The 24,308-nt window shown below is 40.2% G+C and overlaps 4 protein-coding genes across 4 annotated transcripts; 3 read left to right on the top strand and 1 right to left on the bottom strand.

The window, feature by feature from the left end:
- The first annotated feature begins 60 nt into the window (after positions 1 to 60).
- Positions 61 to 10,546, top strand: phf10 (PHD finger protein 10). Its single transcript, XM_053421544.1, has 12 exons — positions 61 to 206; positions 1,025 to 1,134; positions 1,370 to 1,500; positions 1,757 to 1,840; positions 2,386 to 2,510; positions 2,643 to 2,792; positions 2,914 to 3,023; positions 3,174 to 3,318; positions 3,907 to 4,050; positions 8,062 to 8,170; positions 8,597 to 8,785; positions 9,432 to 10,546. The coding sequence occupies exons 1-12, from the start codon at positions 135 to 137 to the stop codon at positions 9,527 to 9,529; spliced, it is 1,467 nt and encodes a 488-aa protein (XP_053277519.1). The 5' UTR covers positions 61 to 134; the 3' UTR covers positions 9,530 to 10,546.
- A 799-nt stretch (positions 10,547 to 11,345) lies between these two features.
- Positions 11,346 to 13,686, top strand: psmb1 (proteasome 20S subunit beta 1). The gene is made up of 6 exons (XM_053414556.1): positions 11,346 to 11,547; positions 11,899 to 12,006; positions 12,264 to 12,345; positions 12,552 to 12,681; positions 12,922 to 13,028; positions 13,173 to 13,686. Exons 1-6 carry the CDS (start codon positions 11,447 to 11,449, stop codon positions 13,356 to 13,358), a joined length of 714 nt encoding a protein of 237 aa, XP_053270531.1. The 5' UTR covers positions 11,346 to 11,446; the 3' UTR covers positions 13,359 to 13,686.
- Positions 13,687 to 15,484: 1,798 nt separating this feature from the next.
- Positions 15,485 to 17,315, bottom strand: psmc3 (proteasome 26S subunit, ATPase 3). The gene is made up of 2 exons (XM_053418473.1): positions 16,315 to 17,315; positions 15,485 to 15,908 (listed from the first exon to the last, which is right to left on the bottom strand). Exons 1-2 carry the CDS (start codon positions 17,257 to 17,259, stop codon positions 15,570 to 15,572), a joined length of 1,284 nt encoding a protein of 427 aa, XP_053274448.1. The 5' UTR covers positions 17,260 to 17,315; the 3' UTR covers positions 15,485 to 15,569.
- tbp (TATA box binding protein) lies at positions 17,311 to 24,227 on the top strand. Its single transcript, XM_053418503.1, has 9 exons — positions 17,311 to 17,488; positions 17,915 to 18,123; positions 20,352 to 20,514; positions 20,713 to 20,890; positions 21,100 to 21,187; positions 21,401 to 21,492; positions 21,710 to 21,877; positions 21,995 to 22,089; positions 22,757 to 24,227. The coding sequence occupies exons 2-9, from the start codon at positions 18,073 to 18,075 to the stop codon at positions 22,834 to 22,836; spliced, it is 915 nt and encodes a 304-aa protein (XP_053274478.1). The 5' UTR covers positions 17,311 to 17,488; positions 17,915 to 18,072; the 3' UTR covers positions 22,837 to 24,227.
- The last annotated feature ends 81 nt before the right edge of the window (positions 24,228 to 24,308 follow it).

Below are 24,308 nucleotides of genomic sequence, written 5' to 3'. Positions count from 1 at the left end.
CAACCAACACTCCAGTCCACCGGGTGGCGCCTGTGTCGCTAAACGTTTGCTACCAGCCACTTATATTCACAAGAAGAAGTGAAGGAAGAAACGGCTGTAGAGCTAGCTTGTTAGCAGCCTGTATCTAACTAAATATGGCTGCTGTACTTCCAGTCAGGCCGCCCTGCGACAGCAACCCCGCAACTCCCGGAGCACAAACCATAAAGGTGACGTTTATTCTCCGTAAACACACGAACCACACACAGCTACGTTCCCGAGGCTATGCGTGCTAACTGGCTAACAGCTAACTGGCCAACAACGGCCATGATTGACAGACGTTGTTAGCATCTCGCCTTTGTTTTCATCAGGAGTGAAGGGACACTGTTTACTGGGATGTTTTAGCTTTTTCTATTGGTTTATAATCAGAAACTCGTGTTACGTTTGAAACGTTCATGTCTGGAATAGCAGCAGGTTTTGCGAGTAGTTGGACAGTGACTGCACTTCACTGTGTCCTCCTGTCAGTCACAACTCTAACAACTGTGCAACATAAATTCATACTTGTTTTGGTTTGACACAAACGTGTAGTTCATGTTTTGCAACCAATCACAGATGCTGAATAAGAAAGTTACTTCCCACCACACCAACCTATCAACAAAAGGATTTTTAATTAATGCAAAATTTGTGAAAAATAATCAGTCTCATGCATAATAATATATAAATTTAGCCTCATTTTATTTTAAAAGAGGCCATTTTACAGATTGGACCTGAACTAACCAAATTAAATCATTCAGGGTCAATTTTACCACATGAATTAAGAATAGATGAGTGATAAATATTTTTTCCGCTGTCTCTGCAGTGGAAGATGACTTTGATGGTACAGATGTACATTCTAGAAATGTTCAATGTGTCCTGATGCAGAACCTTTATTTTTCTCAAGAAGTAATTTCATATAAGCATATGCCAATATGCCGTTAACATCAAATTATCATATAATTTATCAATATCATTTTTAAAGTTAATATCTTGTTTTTCTTTTCATCTGCAGGGGGAGGTTACAGAAGAAGAGTCCAATGATGGAAGCCAACCTCCCAAAAGACGGAGGATGGGTTCAGGGGACAGCTCCAGAAGCTGCGATACCTCCAGCCAAGACCTCGGGTAGGTTTGCCTCGGATCTTGGCAAGAAACATCACAGTGGAGGGCAAGATATTGAAACCACATATTTGTCCTGGCTGACCATATCAGTTTATAAGTGGATGATTGATTGAGAAGTGCTGTATAAATGCATGGATTAATGTTAATATATATATATATATATATATATATATATTTATGAATAAATACTTGTACTTGGTTTTAAATAAGATGTTTTTTCGCTGACCTCTCCTTCCAGCCCGACATATTTCCCAGCAGAGAATCTGACAGAGTACAAATGGCCGTCAGATGACATGGGAGAGTATTACATGCTTCAGGAGCAGGTCAGCGAATATCTGGGAGTCACCTCATTCAAGAGAAAGTATCCTGGTAAGAATTGTCAATATGAAAGTTAAAATAGTACCTTATATTTTGATTTTTTTGCTGATTCCAAACTATCAAGTTTATTTGATTTCTATAGATTACGATATTAGGGTAAAATCATAGGACAAATGTTGTAATATGTATTAGTTTAGGCACTGTGAACGGGAAGACTAGTTTTATTATTAATAGAGAAGCCAGTCTGTGGTCATGTTTGTCTACTGTCCTACTGTTGTAATGATACTGTGCTTTTATCCCTGTGCAGATATGGAGAGGAGAGACTTGTCCCATAAAGAGAAGCTTTACCTGCGTGAACAGAATGTCATCACTGAAACACAGTGTACTCTGGGTAGGAATCAAACTTCCGAACTGTAGCGAAAATGAACTAGCTGCTAGCAAAATACTAGCAGTATGTGAGGAAACCTTGTCCACGTGTTCGACTCTCAGTAGTAGCCTGAGCATGTTTGTGTTTGTATTTTATTCCTCTGCACCAGTGACAGCCAGAGGCATTATGTTTTCGGGTTGATCGTCCGTTCGTCCTATTATTCAAATTTGGTCAAAAGGATGAACTGATTACATTTTGGTGGTCCAAGATCAAAAGGTCAGAGTGACCTCACGTCCAGGTGATTTTTATGTATTAGGACTGCCTGTAGGGAATTTCATCACATCTAGTACAATCACTTCGACTCATTGATTCGATTTTGAAGGTCATTGTCATGGTGGGGCCTCAAATAACATGTATTTGGTATCTTGATGTGATATCTAAAGAGTGCTGTTTGGAATTTATTAGATTTCAAAGGTATTGTGATTATGTTTCAGTGGTCAAAGGTCACAGAGACCTTGTATGAATAAAAAAAAAATGATTGTAGAAAACTGTACTTTTGTTTTTTCCAGGTCTGACAGCTCTGCGGAGTGACGAGGTGATAGATCTGATGATAAAGGAGTATCCAGCCAAACACGGAGAGTATTCAGTCATACTACAGGAGAGAGAGAGACAAAGAATAGCTAAAGAGTACTCTGTAAGTATACAAACAAGTGAAATATCCTGTAGACCGAAGGGCAATAGATTAATGTGGTAGCCTACTTTTCATTAAAGCATTGTAAAAAATAAAACACAAACTCTTAAGTATCCATCTGTCCTCTTTTTATAGCAAATGCAGCAGCAGAATCCTCAGAAGGTGGAGGCCAGTAAGGTTCCTGAGTACATAAAGAAGGCAGCGAAAAAAGCTGCAGAGTTCAACATTAACTTCAACAGGGAGCGTATGGAAGAGAGGAGAGCTTACTTTGACCTCCAGACACATGTAAGTCCCACGGGGGATATGGATGATTTGTGGTTTTGCAGAGATTGGTCAAAGAGCCAACGATGCAGAAATGGCTGTTTTTACATGAGAGATTCATTGTGTGTAATGTGTCTTTACTCAGATCATCCAGGTGCCTCAAGGAAGGTTCAAGGTGCTGGCTCCAGAGCTGACCAAGACGGGGCCTTACCCTGTGGCTCTTATACCAGGACAGTTCCAAGACTACTACAAAAGGTACATTACACAGTTAAATGAATGCTTTTGCCTACAGTAGGCCACTTTTTTATTCAACCATCTCAAAACGAATGGCCATCTTTCCTAAGTGAAATAGGCTTGCTATTGCTTTTGCTGAAAGTTCTTCCCTCATTGTGTTTTGTATTACAGGTATTCTCCCAATGAGCTGCGATATCTGCCGCTGAACACAGCTCTGTTTGAACCTCCACTGGATCCAGACCTCCCAGCACTGGACTCTGAGCCCGACTCGGACGACGCAGAGGATGGAAAAGATGAAAAAAAGAAGAACTCATCTGTGAGACATTTGCTACTGGAACTGGGTTTCAGATCATTCATCTATCATTTACCTCAACTATAGTTACCTCCACCAAGGAGCTCATGATTTCCTATGTGTTTGTTAGTTATTAGCAGGATTAGCCAAAAACTAGTTGGAAGGATATGGGTCAGGGATGAACCCAATTTTGAATCTGAATCAGGGGTCAGATTTCATAAAAGGATTGTTGGGCCTTGGTGGAAGCATGTGCTCTACTGAGTTTCATTCTATTTGACTCCTTTTCTGCATTGAAATACTATATACTGTACTATTTGTATATACTGTCTAACAATAACATTACCATCATATCATCAGTACTTTTATTACCATCATCTTGCCACTGCACCTTATCTACCTATTTATCTTGTGTTTCTGTTTTTATTCTTTCTGCCTCAATATTTTTATTTTATTCTATTGTATTGTATTTTATTGTATTAAAATGTACCGGCTGCTATGACGACTTAATTTCCCTTCGGGGATGAATAAAGTAATCTATCTATCTATTTATCTATCATATGGTTGTGCACATGACTCTAAAACCCTTTCTCCCCCTCTTCTGCTCCCCTACAGGACAGTTCTTCAGGCAACACATCAGACGTGGAGAGCCAGGAGGGAGGCGGACACAAGGCCAAGGCCAAAGACAGGACATCCACCCCAGGCAAAGACGGCAGCCTGCGCCACTCAGCCTCCCACAAAGCCACCCCAGGGTACAAGGTAGAGGACAAAACCACCTGAACTCTTCTCCAACAACAGCAGCAGCACTTTTCTACCCCCTCCTCCTCTTTCTACTACTACTACCACCACTCCCTTACTCCATCCATCCCGCCACCCCTCCCTAGCTTTCTTCACTTTCTTTCTCCGACTTCGACAGTTTGTCAGCTTTTCAGCTGATACAACCTGGTTCACACGACACATACACAAACACATTTACAGACACACACCTGGGGTCCTGTCTTCAGTTTTTGTTTTTATGATTGCCACTTGGTGGTTTTTTTTCTCTTCGTACCAGACTGTGAGCAATAAGAACATTTTAAAGAAACAGTTGTTTCTTCTTCACTGCACTTTCACTTTTTGGGTTTTTCAGCGAAGACAAATTTGAACTTTAAAAGTTTTTCCTTTTTAAGTGTCTTCAATATACCTCTTGTCTGTCCTCACTTGTCAAAAAAAGATACTTCCAAGACAAGTGAGTGGATGTTTTGGCTGCTAGTTTTTCTTTTTCATTTTTGAAAAGTCTTTTTGTTACTCTGATATAGAAAATATAAACCACATACATTTTGTGGTTGCTTTTAAAGTAGTTGATGTTAACACTAGAGAGTTTTGACATTTATATCTAGAGTGTAGAATGCACCTAACCTTAATGTTAAAAGTGTGTATTGGTATAATAATATACTTTGTTTATACACCATATGTTGTACTGTTAATCTTTTAATAAGCATCAGACAACTGTTTGACATGGGTGTTAACTGTCCTGGAGAGATGAGGACTTACTGACTGTGTTCACACTGTTGCTGAGCTGAGCTACAAGTAGTCTGCATGCTATCTGTCTGGATCTGGAGTCCACTGGACAAGCCCCACATTAGTGTTCAACACCCAGTCATGACATATCTTTGGAAGTCATTTTAAATGAATGTCTTGAATTCTTTTCTTTTTTTCTTGAAATTTGAGGCACTATAGATGGGCAAACAGTATTATATATGAGTCTACCACTCACTTCCAACAGCCCATTGTGCTATGCACTTTGTTTTTTGTTTATTTTACAATCCTCAATCTTGGAGAAGAAAAATAACCAACACATAGAATGTGCTGGTTTATCACCATACATATTTTATTATTAATAATAATTCATAAAAAAGGGGGATTTGGATGTCCAGATGAGTTTGGCTCAGCTGTGTGGTGTGTTAATAATTGAATTAGAAATAAATAAATGCTAGTAGAGTTGGAATGTTCTAGGCCCCCTTCAGCTGTAGATTTCATTGACTTCTATGTCTCCACAAACCCTACATATGACAGAAAAGCCTGCGGTCATTGATGCTGATTAACGTTACTTCGCTCTGGTCTGGTTCCATCATCAGTATTTGCAGTGGTTCATTGGTGAAAAACCCTACTAGGCTTTTGAGTAGTGTGGTGTTTCACAAACAGTTCATGAATAATAAAAAAATTACTTAAAATGAACAAATTAGATTGACTGATTTCCTCTTCAGCAGTGTTTTTCTCCAATGTCATACATGTTGCATGTTACATATATGATAAGTCTATGTTGCACCATTACCACAATATGTTAATGATTTGAGTTGCTATTAAGCTGCGACTGTGGTCTGTCTGTAGCTTATCCACAGATAGATTTTCTTTACTGTGACACAGTTTCATACAGTAATATGAAATTAATTAAGTTACTACTGCAGCAGATTATACTGACTGGCAGTGTTTGTGCCATTGACTGCATTATTCCTACAATAATTTGTGGTGCTGGTTTGATCCTCAGAAGGAACTCAGAAATTATCTGTTACATTTTGTTGGTCCGATTGATCAGATTCAAGGACCATGATTACATACACAAGTCGTGAGGCTGAGCAGAGTTCAGTTTCAGTGGATACTGTGCGTTCAGTCCAAACAGGCCTGTAGAAGTTGTATGGCAGAGCTAACACGTTAACGTATCAACACATTTTTAGAAATCACTTGACAGCAGAGACATTAAATTGCATTGGAATCCAGCTGTGATTGAGATCACTGTGTGATCAGCCCCTAGAGTTTATACTTTATCTGCCTCGCTGTTTAATACTTCACAACTTGGTTAACATTTTCCTTTATGTGCCTATACAGTATGTCTTTCTTGTCCAAATTTAGTTACAGGGACAGTTCACTGACAAATTTAAACTCACTCATTATCTAGTCACCAAGATGCAGATGGAGGAGTGGATTAAGTGTTTGAGTCCACAAAACACTTTTGGAATTTCTAGGGGAACAAATGTTGGAGCCAAATCTAATACAATTGAAGTGCGTGTGATCAATTTCTAAAACTTGATAAAACAACAGAATAACATAACATGCCTCCATACTGCTCTTGTGGTGTCATCCAAGTGTCCGGAAGGCCCGACATTCATATTCGACTTGATACAGCTTCATTTACACAATGTTTTCAGCCTAAATGTCCTCTGATGTCCTCTGATACCACACAAGCAGTATGTTGTTTTCTGTTGTTATATTATGTTACTTCAGTTGTATTGGATTTGGCTGCAACACTGTTTACCCCTGATACTCCAAAAGTGTTTTGTGGACTCGGACAGTTCGGCCACCCCTCCATCTGCATAGTGGTGAGTAGATAATGAGTGAATTGAAATTTTTCGGTGAACTATCCCTTTAATGTAGAATAAAACTTATTCAAACTAGCTGGATTCAACCTCATGAATTGCTCATTTGGATGTTTCCACTAAGGACTGACTGTAAAGACTGTGTTCGACAGGCGTAAAGCAGACTTAATGTTGACCTGTCACTACTAGAAATGTCAACATTTAATTTGCCCATAAACACATAGTTAGAAATGTATAGATTTCAGTAACACAGCCAGGTCAAATCTATGAACAACTCTGCTTTTAGGGAGAATTAGTCCTGGAGAATACATATAAATAAATAACATGGATATGTATTAAACTCCCCATGAGCAGTTCAGGGGTCTCTGTCCTGCTTTTCCTTTTTCTTACTTCCTTTTCCTGCTGCTGTCTTTTCTCTGTTTAGTTCTTCACTTTGTTTTTTGGATTCCATCATAACTGTGTCCTGTAGTTTTGTTCTCTTGGCTGTTTGTTTGTGATCTGGGGGGATTTTAATGATGGATGTCTCACCATCTCCTGAGATGTTAGAAGTAATGGAGCGGATGCAGGCTACAACACATGATTAACCCTGGAATAACATGAAAAAAAAGTATATTTTGTTTGATGAGTTCAGAATTTGTCTCCTAATAGTAATAATGACACATTCTTATTTTGATGTTTTTCATGCTCTTCAAGTTTGAATAAACTAAGGAACACAGATTACACACATTTTGTTGACTTAAAATATAAATTTTTCCTCCTCAGTCGATAATGTTGTGCAGTTAAAATTGTCTATTCATAATTTTAGCCTTTGAACTAAGATTTCTGTGGCTTCTGTGGCTAAGACATTAAATTAGGGTGTCACACAGGTGAATAATGAAGTGTTAGAAAGTTTAGGTATCCCATAGCCTCCTCACATTTCTACTTTGGATCTTGCATTCCTGTCCTCTGTCCACACCTAAAGCTGTTTGTTTTATTAACAGCGACTCTTTCAATGTCCATATTTGTACAGCGCAGGTAAAGAAGGGAAATAAAGTTGGCAACTTCATAGAAGAGGCAGAAGTGGAGCTTGTGTTCGACAACAAATCATGTTTTTCTTGAAAAAAATTGCACTGCAGGATTCTCCATGACACCATTTGACCACAGTTAATATAAATCCTCCTTAGATTTTAGATGCTACAATATTGCAAGAAGGTCTGGGATCTATTTTTATCTGTAGATTCACTATCACCAATCTTAGTTGGACGGCAGCTTTGACTCAGTTTGTGTATAGAGTGTATAAATCAAGTTAAAGCCATTATAAAGTGGTCCTCCTGTTTTATTTTTCTAGATAGTTACCATTTGCTGAACTTCATTATTGTCCATGACTACAGGAAACGCATGTATGATTGGTTTTTATAGCATTATTCTGCCCTTGCAGCCTAAGGTCATTCCCAATGCTATATGTGGCATTTGCCAGAAGGGTAAAGAGGCCAACAGGAGAGGCAAACCAGAGGCTCTCATTCACTGCTCCCAATGTGATAACAGTGGTAAGTTCATACACTTCATTTAAAGGACACTGTTATTTTTTAAGTAATTCTATCAAATGTGTTAAACATCATTAGAATGAATTAACTGTGTTCATATTTTAGGCCATTCATGTTTAGAATCACATGTGGTGTATACTTTTTTGTGTAAATTCTGTGAAATTTCAACTCATTAATAATAATTGATATTGAGCTCTTCTCAAGCAACAAGGTGGTGTATTCATGTGTGTGTATGTGGATGGGTGGACCTGTTCACATTCCTGTTTTTTTTTGTTGTCTTTGTGTTTGTTTCCCTGTATGTCTGTGTATGTCTTTTGTATTTATGTATGTCCTTGGTTATGTGGCTGTCTCCGGCTCTTTGCATGCATGTTTGTTTCTGTGCATGCATGTTTGTTGCTGTGCACGTTTCTCTGTGTCCATAAACTTTAGGTCACCCGTCCTGCCTGGACATGAGCACGGGGCTGGTGAGTGAGATCCAGACGTACCGTTGGCAGTGTATGGAGTGTAAGACCTGCACCGTGTGCCAGCAGCCGCACCACGAGGACGAGATGATGTTCTGTGACAAATGTGATCGAGGTTACCACACGTTCTGCGTGGGCATGGACTCCATTCCCAACGGTGAGTGGAAGCAAATACAGTACATACTAGTTCATGGGGTGTGCAGGGTTCTTGGTGGGCAGACAAGATACACAACCACTTGTATGACTTGCATTACTGAACAGTCTTGGTTGACTTCCCACTTGGTGACTTGACAACAACTACAACAAAGCCAATTCTAGGCATAAACTCTGTAAAGTGTCTAGACCCAATTGTTCAGACAACAGAGTCAAACGTGTTTACAACAGAATGACCACAACACTCTGCTGAGAGGTGGCAGCTGGGCAGAGAATACTGGAGGCCGGATATAACCTATACATTTTGCAATGAAAATTACATGTTTTAGAAACGTCCTCAACACACCCACCCACTAGCTGTGAATTCTCCGGATAATATCCTGCTTTATTCTCACATGGGCATTTTACTCGGGGGGGGCTGGCAGGATAAACTCCAGAGAGTGTCCAGAGCAAACGACTGAGACCTTTGTGTGGTCACATCCACCCCCTCTGGATAATTTTAGGAGAATGTTGAAGTTAAGTTTGTGTCTGAAACCAGCACAGGAGAGATAGGAAAACAGACTTGTACTCGCATGATTAATTTAGTTACTTGTTTTTGTATTTCTCATTTTTTTTTCATGGTTATTGATTCAGTCTCTCTCCGTCCTCAGGGCTTTGGGTTTGTGAAGTGTGCAGCAAATCTATTACCACACCCAAGAAGAAGGGAGGAGCCAAAACACCTAAGAAGTCAAAGTCAGCTCAAAAATGATCTTCATCACCATGAACCACAAAAACCTTGACCAAATTCCACACAAATGAACTGTCATTATTTCAGTCATTTACAGAGGCCGGAACATTTTAAAGCCTGAATCCTCATCATTAATCTCAAAAGCTTGGAGAATTATTAAAAATAACTGTTTTTTTTCCAGAAATTAACAAAATTGTCGCCCTCCTGTCGAATACCAACAATCAAGCATAAGATCCTCACCTGCTGTTACTCTTAACTGAGAGATTCTTTAAAAAGGGGCATGAATATAGATTTGAATTCTTATTTCCCATTTTCAAGACAAAGTGAAATGTTTGTGATTATAGCTCTAAAAACCTAGATTAGGCATTAAAATAGCATGAAATGTTAGAAATTGACTGAACCTCATACAGTTATCATCCAGATGTGCTGCACTACATCATGTTAACTCCTAACCATCAACGGCATCAATGTGTCTATTAAACCAATGAATCCTGTAGTTTCTTAACATTCCTGCAGAAACAAACTCATGGGCAATTGTTTCAGTTGAGCAAATGGTGATTTTGATTCTGTACTACTGAAACGAACATGGTTATCAAGAGATTGCTGATCAATACATTTTGTGTCTCATAAACTTGAATTTAATGAGGCAGGCCAGTAAAGAGCCGTTCTATTTAAACACAGTCTTGTCTTACATATGATGACATGGTGCTTGTGAGGTGTTGTGATGAAATGTAACGGACACTGGCTGTGTGACCTCATGATGGCGGCAGCTGTTTTCAGGTATTTATATGTGAGTTTTGTTTATCAGAACAAAATATCTCAACCGTTCACTGTTGATAATGTAACCACTCATTGTGAAAACACAGCCACGGTAGAACTGGCATCTCGCAATTACAATCTTTTTTTTTTTATCATGTTTATCTTTTTTGTGTTATCCTGCAATGAGCAGGTTGTTTGAGGAATATTTGTTGCTAATATTGTCATAGTCACTGAATTGAGAAGTGTTTTTTTTTCAATAAAAGCAACTTTAAAAAGTTATTAATCTTTGAGTTATTAAGTCAAAGTTTTTTCATTTCATGGGTTTGCTAGTCTGTCTAATATTTTTGGTTACCTGGTCTTGCTCACACTACACCACTCTAGCGATGTATATTAATGAATGTAATGGTTATTATTATAATATATGGTACATAATAATAATAAATACATGACAAATAACCATTATTTATTTTTTTAATGGTGATAGCAACAGTATTATCATATTGGTTTATTACTACTATTATAATGATGTTGATATTGCATCATAAATTGACAGTATAGTATTACTCCCCAAGCTTTTCCTCTCTGCTCCATACTCCCCAAAACAGACAATAACTTGTCAAAGACCGCTAAAGAAGTACTATTAGATTTAAAGCAATAGTCTATTTGCAATCATCCATATGACTTTGCATTATTTTAAGTCATGTCCTAGCTTGATCCAATCCAATGCTTTTACGAGTTAAAGTATCAAGGTGGCTATACAACTAATAAAGTCAGTTTTCCACTGAGCTGCACCATATATAATATACATATATATTACATGTAGACAACCCATCCGGACATTTATGGCTGCTCACTGCTCTGTGTGTCCTTCACCAGATGGGTTAAAAGCAGAGGTTACATTTCCCTACCTGCATGAGTATGCCTGTGCATGTCTGTGCATGTGTTTGGGACAAATAAATGTATCTTAATCTTAATCTTAAATACATATATATAACATGTATATTATACGCCTGCCTTATCTGCAGTACATGAAAACAGCCTATGGGGGCGCTCTGGCACAGAGACTGGCTGTATAGTCGGGTTAGCGGATAGTAAAAGAAGACGGTGCCATAGTGCAGTGATACAGCGACTTTAACAGAAAGAAGCGTGAGAGAGGATTGTGTTCCTCCTGTAACAAAGATGATTTCATCACAGTCGTTTGGAGAATCGGGCAAAATGAAGGAGTATCATTACAGTGGTCCCGTAGAGCAGCGCTTCTCACCGTACTCTTTCAACGGAGGGTGAGTCTAATCTTCCACGGCTAGCTGTCTGCTAGCTAGCATGTACTGCACTGTGCTAACGAGCTAGCAGCGTAGCAAACGGAAACAAACAAAGCTGAACTAAATGAGCACTTTGTGAACAGAGCTGCATTTATCAGCACACGGGGTTAGGTGTATATTTATCTTCATGTATCCATTTATATTATAGATTACATGTTCACATTATGAAATATTATTTGACTAGTACCGCAGTTTCAGTTTCGAATCAGTAGCTTTAGCTTTAGCGTTGGAAAGTGCCATAGACAGCAGGGGATTTTCGTGTGTTGTGAGATGTTATATAAGATGAATAAACTAATCCCTTTTTATTTTCAGAACTGTACTGGCTGTTGCCGGGGAGGACTTCGCCATCGTAGCCTCAGACACTCGGCTGAGTGAAGGCTACTCAATCCACAGTCGGGACTCACCAAAATGCTACAAGCTGTAAGTGTCACCGTCTCCTCCCCGTACTGTCAATGAAGGGAATCAACCATAATAAACACCTTGTCATCTCTATTTGATCTGTAATGGCTCCTCCTCCTCCTATTTTGTAAAGTCACTGTAGCTCCAGTACTTCTGTTAGATGGGAAGTGTAGTTTTTCCTCTGACTTAAGTTGCTTCTGTGATGATGAATCCACTCAACAGTCACTTTAAGTAACTGATGCTGCTCTTTGTTTGACTGTGGGTTTCTCACGTTACAGGACCGACACAACAGTCATCGGCTGCAGCGGTTTCCATGGAGACTGCCTGACTCTGACCAAAATCATTGATGCCAGACTAAAGGTGAGCGGCGGTCATTTTTTATACTTGTTCTGCAGGGGGGTTCTTCATTGCACATGCACCTCCCACTAGTCCCCACCAATTACAATTATTCAATAGTGACTTCATCTTCGTACGTTACTTCTCCTTGAGTGTTGCTGAATTACTTTCTGTACTCCTACAAGGAGACTTGTGACTAACACCTGAACCAATGTTTTCTCTCCTCCCAGACATACAAACACTCAAACAACAAGACAATGACATCTGGAGCCATCGCAGCCATGTTGTCAACCATCCTGTATGGCAGGAGGTTCTTCCCCTACTACGTATACAACATCATTGGAGGACTGGATGAGCATGGTAGGTATTTAAATACAGCCAGTAAGACGTAAAACGTTCCGATAAATTAATTATTTTACATTCATGGGGACATACTGCCATTCTAATCTGCTGTGATTGCAGGGGACAGGAAATGTCAAGTTTGTCATTAGCTAATATTTTTTCTCATTGTATCACACATTGAATTAAATCTGTCTCTAGGTTGGACACTGCAATGCTTTCACTGTGTTCTTGTAACAACTGTTTTTATTTGTAATGTAGGTAAGGGAGCAGTGTACAGTTTTGACCCAGTGGGCTCTTATCAGAGAGACACCTACAAGGCTGGAGGATCTGCAAGTGCCATGCTACAGCCGCTGCTTGACAACCAGGTAGATAAAATACACGTATTTCTCACAATCTCAATCTTTCTGCCATTACATATGCAGAAAATCAAATGTGCAGTGTTCTGAAGTTTCTTTATAGTGGACAGAGTACATTCATGTCTCATTCGCTCTAACACAATCTTCCCCCAGATTGGTTTTAAGAACATGGAGGGTGTGGAGCATGTCCCTCTGACTCAGGACAAGGCAGTGCAGCTGGTCAAAGATGTCTTCATCTCGGCTGCGGAGAGGGATGTCTACACCGGAGACGCCCTTCGGATCTGCATCATTACTAAGGAGGGCATTAAGGAGCAGACAATACCTCTGAGGAAAGACTGAGGAGTAAAAATTATTTTTCCATCTGCCTCTGCTTTCTTCTTTAGTCTGTTCTTTCCACCATCGGTTGGTTTGGCCCCTTTTTAGATCCTGTTTCTTCGAACATGAGTTCTGATTCAAAAGTTGGTTTTGACTCTCGTGAGGCTTCATGACATCCTTGCTTTTATTAGCTTGGCAACCTGATTTTTAGATCAGCACTACTGTTCTGAGAAGCAGGTTCTTCAACCACTGTTCCCTTGACTCTGCCTCTGTCTTGATTTTTCATTAGAGTTTGGAAAGACACATACTCTGGTATTCTTTTTACATTCTTAATAAATGTAAAGAACTGAAAGTCTGCTGCTGTTTTTACTGCCATTGTTCACATCTTTATAAGCCAAAAGATCATAGGAAATGAAAATCACTCCCAACAGCGAGATAAAGCACATAAGTTTGTTATAAATTAAGGACAAGGTGTTAAGCACCAGTACTAACAACGTAAATAAAAGACCGTAGATAAGTACTTTTTGTGATTGGTAGCATTTCTGGTTTCATTTGCAGTACTCTACTTTTCATGGTCTTAACCTATGAAGTATAGATTGACATGTGTTACATTTTATAAGGCAGAACAAAATTCTTGATCAATCGATCTGATAAATCCTATAATATTTTAACTTAAACTTGTTTATCAGATGTTTGTTTTTCCTAAATTGACCCTGAGAGTTAAGACAAACACTTCCGATCACAGAAAAGTTTTGACAAGACTTACTTAATTTGTGTGGTTTTGGAAACAACCCAAGGTGCTGCAAAAGTTCAATGTCATTCCTATTCCTAGAGACAACTATCGGCTGGGTCCTTGAACAATTCTAAATAATGGAAAAGCAAAGAATGTTCAAATGATGAAATAAACTTAATATAAATTCAACGTCATTAGAGTTGAGAGGACCTGGTTTGGATACAGAGCTGTGACATCTGTTGAAAAGAAGGTGGTAATGAGAGGGTTTTGTGAAATGATGTCATGCAATGATTGTGTAACAGAGAATGTGACATTAGACACCATCCAGTGCAGTCGTCACCCTTCCCCTCATACTCTGCCTTGACTATGCCAAAAATACAGAAGTACATCAGAGAAGAAGCAGGAAATTGACTTGTCAATGTGAAAAGGAAAATCCGGTCTATAATCTGAATTTGACTGTGCAGAGACCTGGTGTGATATAACCAGAAAACATCTCCGTATGTAAATTGAACATATGAAGAATGAGTAGCAAACGTGATAACAGATGTTGAGCAGCACAGTTTAATGTGGTCCATTGAATCCCATCAAATAAAGTGATATGATCAAATATCTAATTAAATCTAATCAATTCTTAAAGTTTGTAATCAACCAATAGCACGATGGGCACTGTTGACTATAACTTCAGACTGACTTAATATTTAAGTGAGGGTAGATTTAATATTTATTAAAAGGGTCTCCAGAATTGGAAGTAGAAGAAGCTTGTGTGAGGTCAATCGATTTCACTGAGACAATGTGAGATAAAATACTTTATAATCTAAACAAATTATCACTCTCAGGTTGAACTAACTCATAAATTGTTTCAAAGTAATCAAAGGAGGGAAATATAATAATATAACCAACAAATGTATTAAGCCACAGGTAGAGAACATCATGGTGTTTTCCCACACTGAGACAGGGCAGATTGTGTTCCAGGGCAACTCTGTGCTTCTCTATGTGAAACTGCTGATCAGATTTACAACAAAGAGAAATGCAAAGGGCCAGTGCCTCTGGGGTTGTGTCTTACTTTGGGTTGACTCCATTGCAGAGTGTTTATGATCGAGACTTTCATGTCAAGAGATATTTAGACAAACAGGATGAAAAATAATCTGTTGTTAACAGGACACTGGTTTAAAATTGAGTTGACAGATAAGAAATGCAGCCAATACTTTCTCACAAACTAGTCCAGAGATAGAAATACAATGAACTGAGGAAATGTCACTAAAAATAAGAACTGTGGGATTTATTTAATTGACTTGACTAATAATAATTTATTGAGAAATAAAACCCACAGCAGCTAGGGTTAGATGTAGATGTGTCTGCTCCTCTTAAAACCAGGACCCAACCCTCCTCTTTAGCAGAAAGAAACACAACAACTCTAGACATTTTACTTCTTTTTATTAACTCAGCATATATTTGACAATCAACACTCTCTCAAAAACATAAAAATGATAAGAGCAGTGTCCTCAGGCGTAGTACTGGAGATTGGCCTTCTTCTTGGCCTGGACCTCCAGGATTCCCTCCATGTAATCCTCATGGTTCAGCTCTGTGGCTCCACGACGCAGCGCGATCATACCAGCCTCCACACACACCGCTTTGCACTGGGCTCCGTTGAAGTCGTCGGTGCAGCGAGCCAGCTCCTCGTAGTTGACGTCCGGACTGACGTTCATCTTGCGGGAGTGAATCTGCATGATGCGAGCTCTGGCCTCTTCGTTGGGCATGGGGAACTCGATCTTCCTGTCGAGACGACCTGAACGGAGCAGAGCAGGGTCCAAGATGTCCACTCTGTTGGTGGCCGCAATCACCTGGAAAATATGCACAATATTACTGTAGTAATCATACTGTGTAAATAGATTCATTTGGGGATAATTGGGATTTAGTCCTAGTTTATTTACTCTTAACAGTAAGGCAATTTTGATGTGTAGCTTGATAAAATGTGCAAATCTTTGAACAGTTTTTATTTGTACTTAACTCTACACCTATTTAATGGTTGAATAATTGATTTAGGGATATTTATTTAGTGTCCAATTAGATTAGATTAGATTTCTGAGTGATCTGTGAAATTTGATGAGAGAATTATTTGAGAGAATTCCATCTCATCATACAGAACAAGTTGGACTTCCCTGGAGTTCAGTGTGACCCACAGTCATATACAGACTGTGTATCATAATAAAAACATGTGTTTCTGAGTTTTTAAGGCAGAATCCTCACCTTGACCTGCATGTTGGGCTGAAATCCATCCAGCTGGTTGAGCAGCTCCAGCATGGTTCTCTGCACCTCTCTGTCTCCCGCCTTCTCGCTGTCAAACCTCTTGGTTCCGATGGCGTCCAGCTCGTCGATGAAGATGATGGATGGAGCCTTCTCTTTGGCCAGGGCGAAAGCGTCTCTCACCAGCTTGGCTCCATCTCCGATGAACATCTGGACCAGCTGTGGACCGGCCAGCTTCAGGAAGGTGGCCTTGGTCTGAGCGGCGCAGGCCCTGGCCAGGAGGGTCTTCCCTGTACCAGGTGGCCCATACATCAGGACCCCCTTGGGTGGCTGGATGCCCAGGTTTTCAAACTTCTCCTTGTGGTTCATGGGCAAGACTATGGCCTCCACCAGCTCCTGGATCTGCTTGTCCAGTCCTCCTATATCGCTGTACTGCTCTGTGGGGCGCTCGTCCACCTCCATGGCCTTCACCCTGGAGTCGTACTCGGTAGGTAGGGTCTCCAGGATCAGGTAGGAGTCTTTGTTGACACCCACCAGGTCTCCGGGCTTCAGCTTCTCGGCGTCCACCAGCCCGATCACCGGCAGGAAGTAGGTCTGCCGTGTCGATGTCTTTATGACGGCGCACTTTCCTTTCCTCTGGGAGTCCAGGTCCACGTTGGCCCCGTCCTCCTCCTGGTCGTTGGGGTCCACATCCAGCAGCTCGATGACGTTCGACACCAGGTACGGCAGCGTTTTGTTCACCTTTATCTTCTCCGTGTTTTCCTTGATCTTGTCCTTCATGGCCTGCAGCTCGTGGGTCACCCGCAGCACCTCGCTCTTCATGATCTTGATCTCGCTTTCCAGGAGCCGAGTTCGCTGTACGATCTCGTCCGTGGACATTTTCAGAACTTCTTCCCCGATGCCATCTTCCACCTCGTCCCAAACCGACTTGTCACTCAGCGACGCCATTTTCGCTCTGTCTGCTCTGTGTGAACTGTGACACAGCGGAAAAAAATAAGGTTTCCGCTTCCGGGAGCAGCAGCAGCCAACGAAGAAGAAGAAGAAGAGGAGTAGCGCTTTTCTTGAGCGCCGAAGAAGAAGTTAACTGAGGATGACACGAGCCAGGAGCTGAATTAAAACAGTTTCTCTGCTGAGTTCAACTGCGAGAGGGCGACTGGAAGTTTCCTCCCACCGCACTGTGAGTTATTGCAATCTGGCGTCATCTCACAACGCCGCTGCTTCTATTGAGGCCGCAGCGCGTTGGACGTACGTCTTCCATGTTAGCCGGTGTAGCTAACATTAGCAGTGCGGCTAACCCCAGCTAGCCACTGTGTTGATGTGGTGCAATTTCGAGGTGTCCAGACATCCTGCTGGGACACTGCTCAGGTTTTAGGTAGAGACGAAATCACCTTTTCGTGTTTTCACTCTAATCCTCTGCACGAGACATCATGCCGAGGGGGTCGGAACTAACATGCTAATGCAACGCAAACAGACGTTAAAGCTAAATGTGTGTTGGCGCCACAGCGGCTTCGTGTCATTTGTCAGTTACTCACTCAGCTTGCATGGTGCACGGTGATCAATACGCCTTTTTTCTTTAAACCTGTTCTTACCGGTTTGATTCCAGGCCCGTTCTCGCTGTCAGAGGACATACAACACGAGGGTGTTACAGTGGAGTCCCCCCCCCCGGTTGTTTGTGTTTACTGCGGAGCTCTGAGGCCACTGCTGTGAAGAGGTGTCCCTGCCTGCTCCTGGTGGCGGTGTCCGACGTGAGGAGCTGACAAGATGGACCAGAACAACAGTATACCAGCCTTCCCGGGTCTGGCCTCCCCTCAGGTAGGAACACACGGCCCATACAGCAACAGGTGCTCGTCCTCAGCGCGGGGTCAAGTGGGCCACCTCACCTGACTAGAAGCTGACCGGCACATGTCAAGTTTATTTATAAAGCACATTTTGAAAACAACTTGGTTGACCAAAGTAAAAGTAACAACAAGAAAACAGCAACACGCAATACATAAAATACCAATAAAATAAACTAAGATAAAAAACGAAATAGACTAAAATAAAATCTGCTGGGATGAAAAACGTTCTCAACTCGAAAATAAGGCCAAGGAGAAGAGATGTGTTTTTTTCCAATGATTTTTAGTGTAATAGTGGGGGGCAGATCTAATATTGTGTGGTAAGCTGTTGCATAAGAGGCGACTAGTGCAAAGACTGATGGCCTCTGGTTATGAGCCTTGTTTTAAGTCCAGGAGCAGCTGAGTGGCTGACCTCAGCTCTCTAACTGGAGGCTGAACATGAAGGAGTTCAGCTAGGTAAGGCTGCACCAGTCCAGTAGGAGATTTAACAGTTAACAAACAATAATAAAAATCGATCCTCTGACAAACCGGAAGCCATTGGAGGGGGCGCGATGTCAGGATGCTATCCATGTCATAGACTCCACACAGACCTGGCATCAACATCCCCCTTGAGTGATATGATCACAGGTGGTCAACATGAAGTACAAGTCTGAATTCACCCAAATGTGTCCTGAGATCTCATCACCTACACCCCATTCGGAGGTGGTGTGGAATGCATGTGACCTCATTGTTTAGCTGTGTGAACCTAAAGGTGTTCTGGGTCATGTATGAAGGACGCCTACTAAGCTGTGGTCTTCTGACCTGCTGTAGTAACAACTTATTTAATCTCACCCTCTCTCCATAAGTCATTAATTAATAATTATATTTGTATAGCGCTTTTAAAACTGACTCTAAGGCACTTAACATTGTAAAAACAGTGACAGTAAAAAAACAATAACAAGGAAACATTATAGCAGTTAAAAGACAGTTATTTTACATTAATGATCTTATGCTTAATTAGCTTCCTATATATCTATAAATATGTTGTTTTATCTGTACTCTATATTGAATAGAATATAACATATATATATATACATACATATATATGTAAATACAAACTCGTACACCTACATACCCAAAATACATTTAATAATAAATAATCAAACAACCATCCATTTGTTTGTTGCTACTACCACCATATCAACACTGAAGCATAACTATTGATACATTTCTTGGTGAAATCTGTCTTCACTGCGCAAGAAGAACAATAACATTGAACCCAACTGTAATGAAATGTGTTCTTTGTGAACACAAATTACGAATATGTTTTTGTTAAATTATGGAGTGGGAACGTTGAAACCCCAAAGCAAGTAGGCACAGGAAGCACAATAGGGACACAATTTTTATGTCGGGTGTGAACACAGCGTTCTCTGAGCTGATCACTTGTGATGGGATTTCTCAGGGTGGATGTTATTACCATATCTGAACAGGATCATGCTGAGACTTCAACGTACCAGCTTGGTCCTGATTCTACTGAGCTCTCATCCTACAGCTTCTGAATTGTGGCTTATTTCTGTAACCACGTCTCCTACATACTGTTAACATGCTGTAAGTAAATTTAGTGCCTTGGCCTTTGTAACAGAATCTATTTTTATAAGTCAAAGCCATTGGTAATTTTCTAAACAACACTTTGGCCTTTCCTACTGTGGTAAGTCAAAATGTTGGCTTTTTGAAAACGGCTTATACTGGGAGAAGTATGATGCTCATGTGGCCCAGTGAAATAGTCTTAGTGGGGTGCTTTGTGGCTGTAGATGAGGCAGTTATGTCAGATAATGTCGCATACAAGATTTATTATTTGTGTCAGGCCACATTCTGGAGCCGCATTACTGATGGATAGCTGAAGGAGGTGATCTGAACTCGCAGCTTGCAACAGGTGATTGTGCACTGCCAAACCATTTCTGCAATTAATAGTATGAAATAATAGAAAATAACAAACATATGCCTACAATGATAACGATATAAGTTGTAGTATCCTTTCAGGGCCCAAATATTTTACTGACATTACTTTCACTACGAAAATTAGTTGTACAGTTATTTTGACTTTCACGTGATTTAATGTAACGAAGAAGAAAAAATAGTGACTTGCAATATTTTTTCAGTGTCATTTGTTAATAATGTGGTTCTTCTGCTAAATCTCAACTTTATGTTGTGTGATGTGTTGTGCAGGGGGCCATGACGCCGAGCATGCCAATCTTCAGTCCCATGATGCCGTATGGCTCAGGCCTGACGCCTCAACCAGTCACGAACACCAACAGTCTGTCTATACTCGAGGAACATCAGAGGCAGCAACAACAGGCGCAACAACAACAGGCACAGCAGGCCAACACAGGTACAACACACCACTGTCAAATCCCTGTCTGTCCTCTGCCATGCTTATGATGATAGATCATAACCTCATATCCCTGGAACTGCTGTCTTTCATATTTAGTCTTAGAAATTAATCTTAACATTTATCATTTCAGTCTTCGACATAGTGAAACTTTATCACCACTTCATATTACAAGTAATAACTTAATTTGCTCTCTAGGCCTTCCGGGTACGTCAGGGCAGACGCCTCAGCTCTTCCATTCCCAGACAGTAGCTGGTACGACCACCACAGCGCTACCAGGGAACACCCCGCTCTACAACACCCCGCTGACTCCCATGACCCCCATCACACCGGCCACACCTGCCTCAGAGAGCTCTGGAATCGTACCACAGCTACAGTACGTTTAATAACCAATGAAATTGTCATGATTGACATTTTATTTTACATTTACACTTTCTGTGGGTGTCCTTGGGCAATTGCAATTTTTACAAAGTTTATATACAGATATTTTTTTATTTCCAAAATTAACGACACTGCCACACAATTGGATACTTCTGACATAGTGATTTAACGGTTCTGTACTTTTCTCACTCTTTCTACTATCAGAAACATCGTATCCACTGTAAATCTGGGCTGTAAACTCGACTTGAAGACCATCGCCCTGAGAGCCAGGAACGCAGAGTACAACCCAAAGGTGAGACTGAAACACATTCATATTTTACTCAACAGTTCCAAACTGTCATGGATTTTTTTCTAGCTTCCATCTTTGAGGCTTAAAGCCGGTTGGATGATTCCCCGATCTGCCATTATGTATATACTGGACATATAATTATACTAAACATCCCACACAACTACAATGGGAAGGAGTCTTAGTAATAGTAATATGCCATTCTGTTGCTTTCTTTAGCGTTTTGCTGCCGTCATCATGAGAATACGAGAACCTAGAACCACTGCCCTCATCTTCAGCTCTGGGAAGATGGTTTGCACTGGAGCCAAAAGGTCAGAATGTAGCTTGTTCCACATTTCATGTGCATGTTCTCAATGAAATGCCAGATGTTCACAGTAGTGTTGTAGGCACAATAAAGATTTTCACTAAGACTGCGATAGAAGACATGCAAGCCTTGCCGTTCTTCACCTCACTACTAAACTATATAATTAAGGTTTCTCCTTCATTTTTCTCTCTTATCTGTTTCATATCAACTCACCTTCTCTCCAGTGAGGAGATGTCGAGATTAGCAGCCAGAAAGTATGCTCGTGTGGTGCAGAAGCTCGGTTTTCCTGCCAAGTTCCTGGACTTCAAAATTCAGAACATGGTGGGCAGCTGCGATGTGAAGTTCCCCATCCGACTGGAGGGATTGGTCCTCACACATCAACAGTTCAGCAGGTAACTTCTAGACATTTAGTATAACGTCTACAGGCTATATACAGATGCACATGATGCCGACTTCCTGTGTTTTTTTTTTCCATGTTACAACTAAACAAAGTGACTTGTCTGTTGTAGTTACGAGCCAGAGCTGTTTCCGGGGCTGATTTACAGGATGATCAAACCCAGAATTGTCCTGCTCATCTTTGTTTCTGGGAAAGTTGTACTCACAGGTAAAGCCCGCTCCACTTCACTCATTATTAGCTGTAGATCAGAACTAGAGCTGGTCATATTAGTGCATTGCAGATATATCGTCATCAATGTACATGTTAGATAATGAATCATAATTGACATTACACTAATGTCAAACTAGGATTAAAGGGATGGGTGAGAGAAAATACTCACCACTATGCTGATGGAGGGCGGATGAAGTGTTTAAGTCCACAAAACACTTTTGGAGTTAAGGGGTAAACAGCGTTGCTGTTAAATCCAATACAATCAAAGTAACTGGTTACTCCCTTGTCAAACATACAAAAATGACAAAAAACATAAAATGCCTCCATTCTGCACCTGTGGTGTCATCCAATTTTCCGAAAGCCCAGAGATTCAAATTTGTCTCGAAGAGACGTCTTTTACACTAAGTGTTTAGCCTTCACCCACAACTCCATCGGCATAGTTGTGAGTAGATGGCTGAATTAAACAATTTAGGTGAACTTTCCCTTTTTAAGGTACAAACAATTTCTCCACCAGAGGGCGCTAAAGATTTAAGGGCGAAATGTCCAAATTGTTGCTCGAACATTTCAAGAAAATAGAACTTAAAACATGATATGAGAAGATGCATGTAACATGGTATAGTTACTTATTGCAGTTATAACATATATATTTATGTTTTTTGTTTAGGTGCCAAGGTGAGAGGAGAGATCTACGAAGCGTTTGAAAGCATCTACCCCATCCTTAAAGGTTTCCGCAAGACGACGTAGGACCTGTCGTTCTTTTCTTTTAACATCTCCCCAACCCAGTCTCTTTTACATGGATTTTTTTAAAGATGCGTAGAAGTGTCATCCAAATGTTGACCTCTACAAGTGGACTGCTCTAAGGGCTGTTGTGCAGGGATGTGAACTAGTCACCTTTAACTTTTTGTCCTTCCTCTTTCCTTTTTTTTTTTTTTTTTTAAGAAAAAGGACTTTTGGACCTTTTTTTGAAAGATTCTTTGTTCTCTGTTTTGACCCTGTTCCATTTATTTCCAGCTGTTTTCAGATTGTTGGATCACATCCCTCATTGTACATAAGACTGTAAAGAAAATGTAAAAATCGCTAAGTGGAAGAGAGGCGGTCTGACCGGGAGTATTGCTGTTCTTATTTTATGCATTTTTAAAAAGTTTTCTACATTGCATTTTTAGTACTTGTCTGCTCTATCTCCTAGTTACATAAAGTTGTTTTCAGGTCTGTCAGCCCCACATTCCTATCAAAGTATTTACTGAGATTTAAGTTCCTCAACACTGTTCATATCAATCAGTCTGGTTTTTGTGTTTGATCCAAAAAGCATGTACATTTAAATCAATCTGATCCGGCTCCAGCGTAGTCCTACATTCATAAATATTGGAAAGTGAGTTTTAATCTGTTGGATAATTTTAACATGAGACATAATAACCTATTGTGAGTCAGCTGTCACAATTTGGCTGCTCTTAAATTTTTAATCTGATCCAGGTCCTGCTGCTGTGTGGTCCTGTTTTTGAAAAAGGCCAAACCCAAAGGGAATGATGCTCCTCGACTGTTTGAGCAAACAGGACACCTTGTCCTGTTAGACAGAATTTTTGTTTTCTTTCTAGAAATTCAGACGCATTAGACCAAAATGGAAATGGGAAGAAAAGTGTCAGGTGGTACAATAGCACTAAAAGACTGATAGCAGTAACTACAATTTAATTTGCCATTTTAAAGTATTCTAAAATAAAAATGTTTTGGCATTCAAATCTATATTTAAACATGTTACTGTTTGAAATTATTATTTTTGAGCATTTGCAAATGTTAATTTGTGTTGGTTGTTCACGTTATTGTTCAATCAAAAATCTACATTTAAGAGTCTACATTTTGGGCACTGTTCTATTTGTGTGTCACACAGAGTTTCAACTGGACACATCCTTGATAACAATGTAAAAGTTAAGCCATTAAATATAACATTTTGGATTCCCAATATATTTGGTTCACCAAGCGTGTTTTCGTCTACTAATATTTGTACGGACAACTCTGACGAAAACATGGGGTTGAATATTCCTCTTCTGAGCGAGTATGAGCCCCGTCACATTTAAATGCAATTCTGCTTCTTCTGAAACTTGATGCTCTGCACTGTGCATTAATAAATGTGTAAATACTGACTGTTGTTAAAGCGGCTCCTTACAATAACATTTGGACACACTCATACTCAACAGGGCTTGTGGGTGGAGTTTTTTTTTTTC

The sequence above is a fragment of the Pleuronectes platessa genome, chromosome 1 (genome assembly GCF_947347685.1).
Source record: "Pleuronectes platessa chromosome 1, fPlePla1.1, whole genome shotgun sequence".
Taxonomy (NCBI): domain Eukaryota; kingdom Metazoa; phylum Chordata; class Actinopteri; order Pleuronectiformes; family Pleuronectidae; genus Pleuronectes; species Pleuronectes platessa.
The sequence above is the reverse complement of the archived record's forward strand: the minus strand, read 5'-3'. Positions and strand labels throughout refer to the sequence as shown.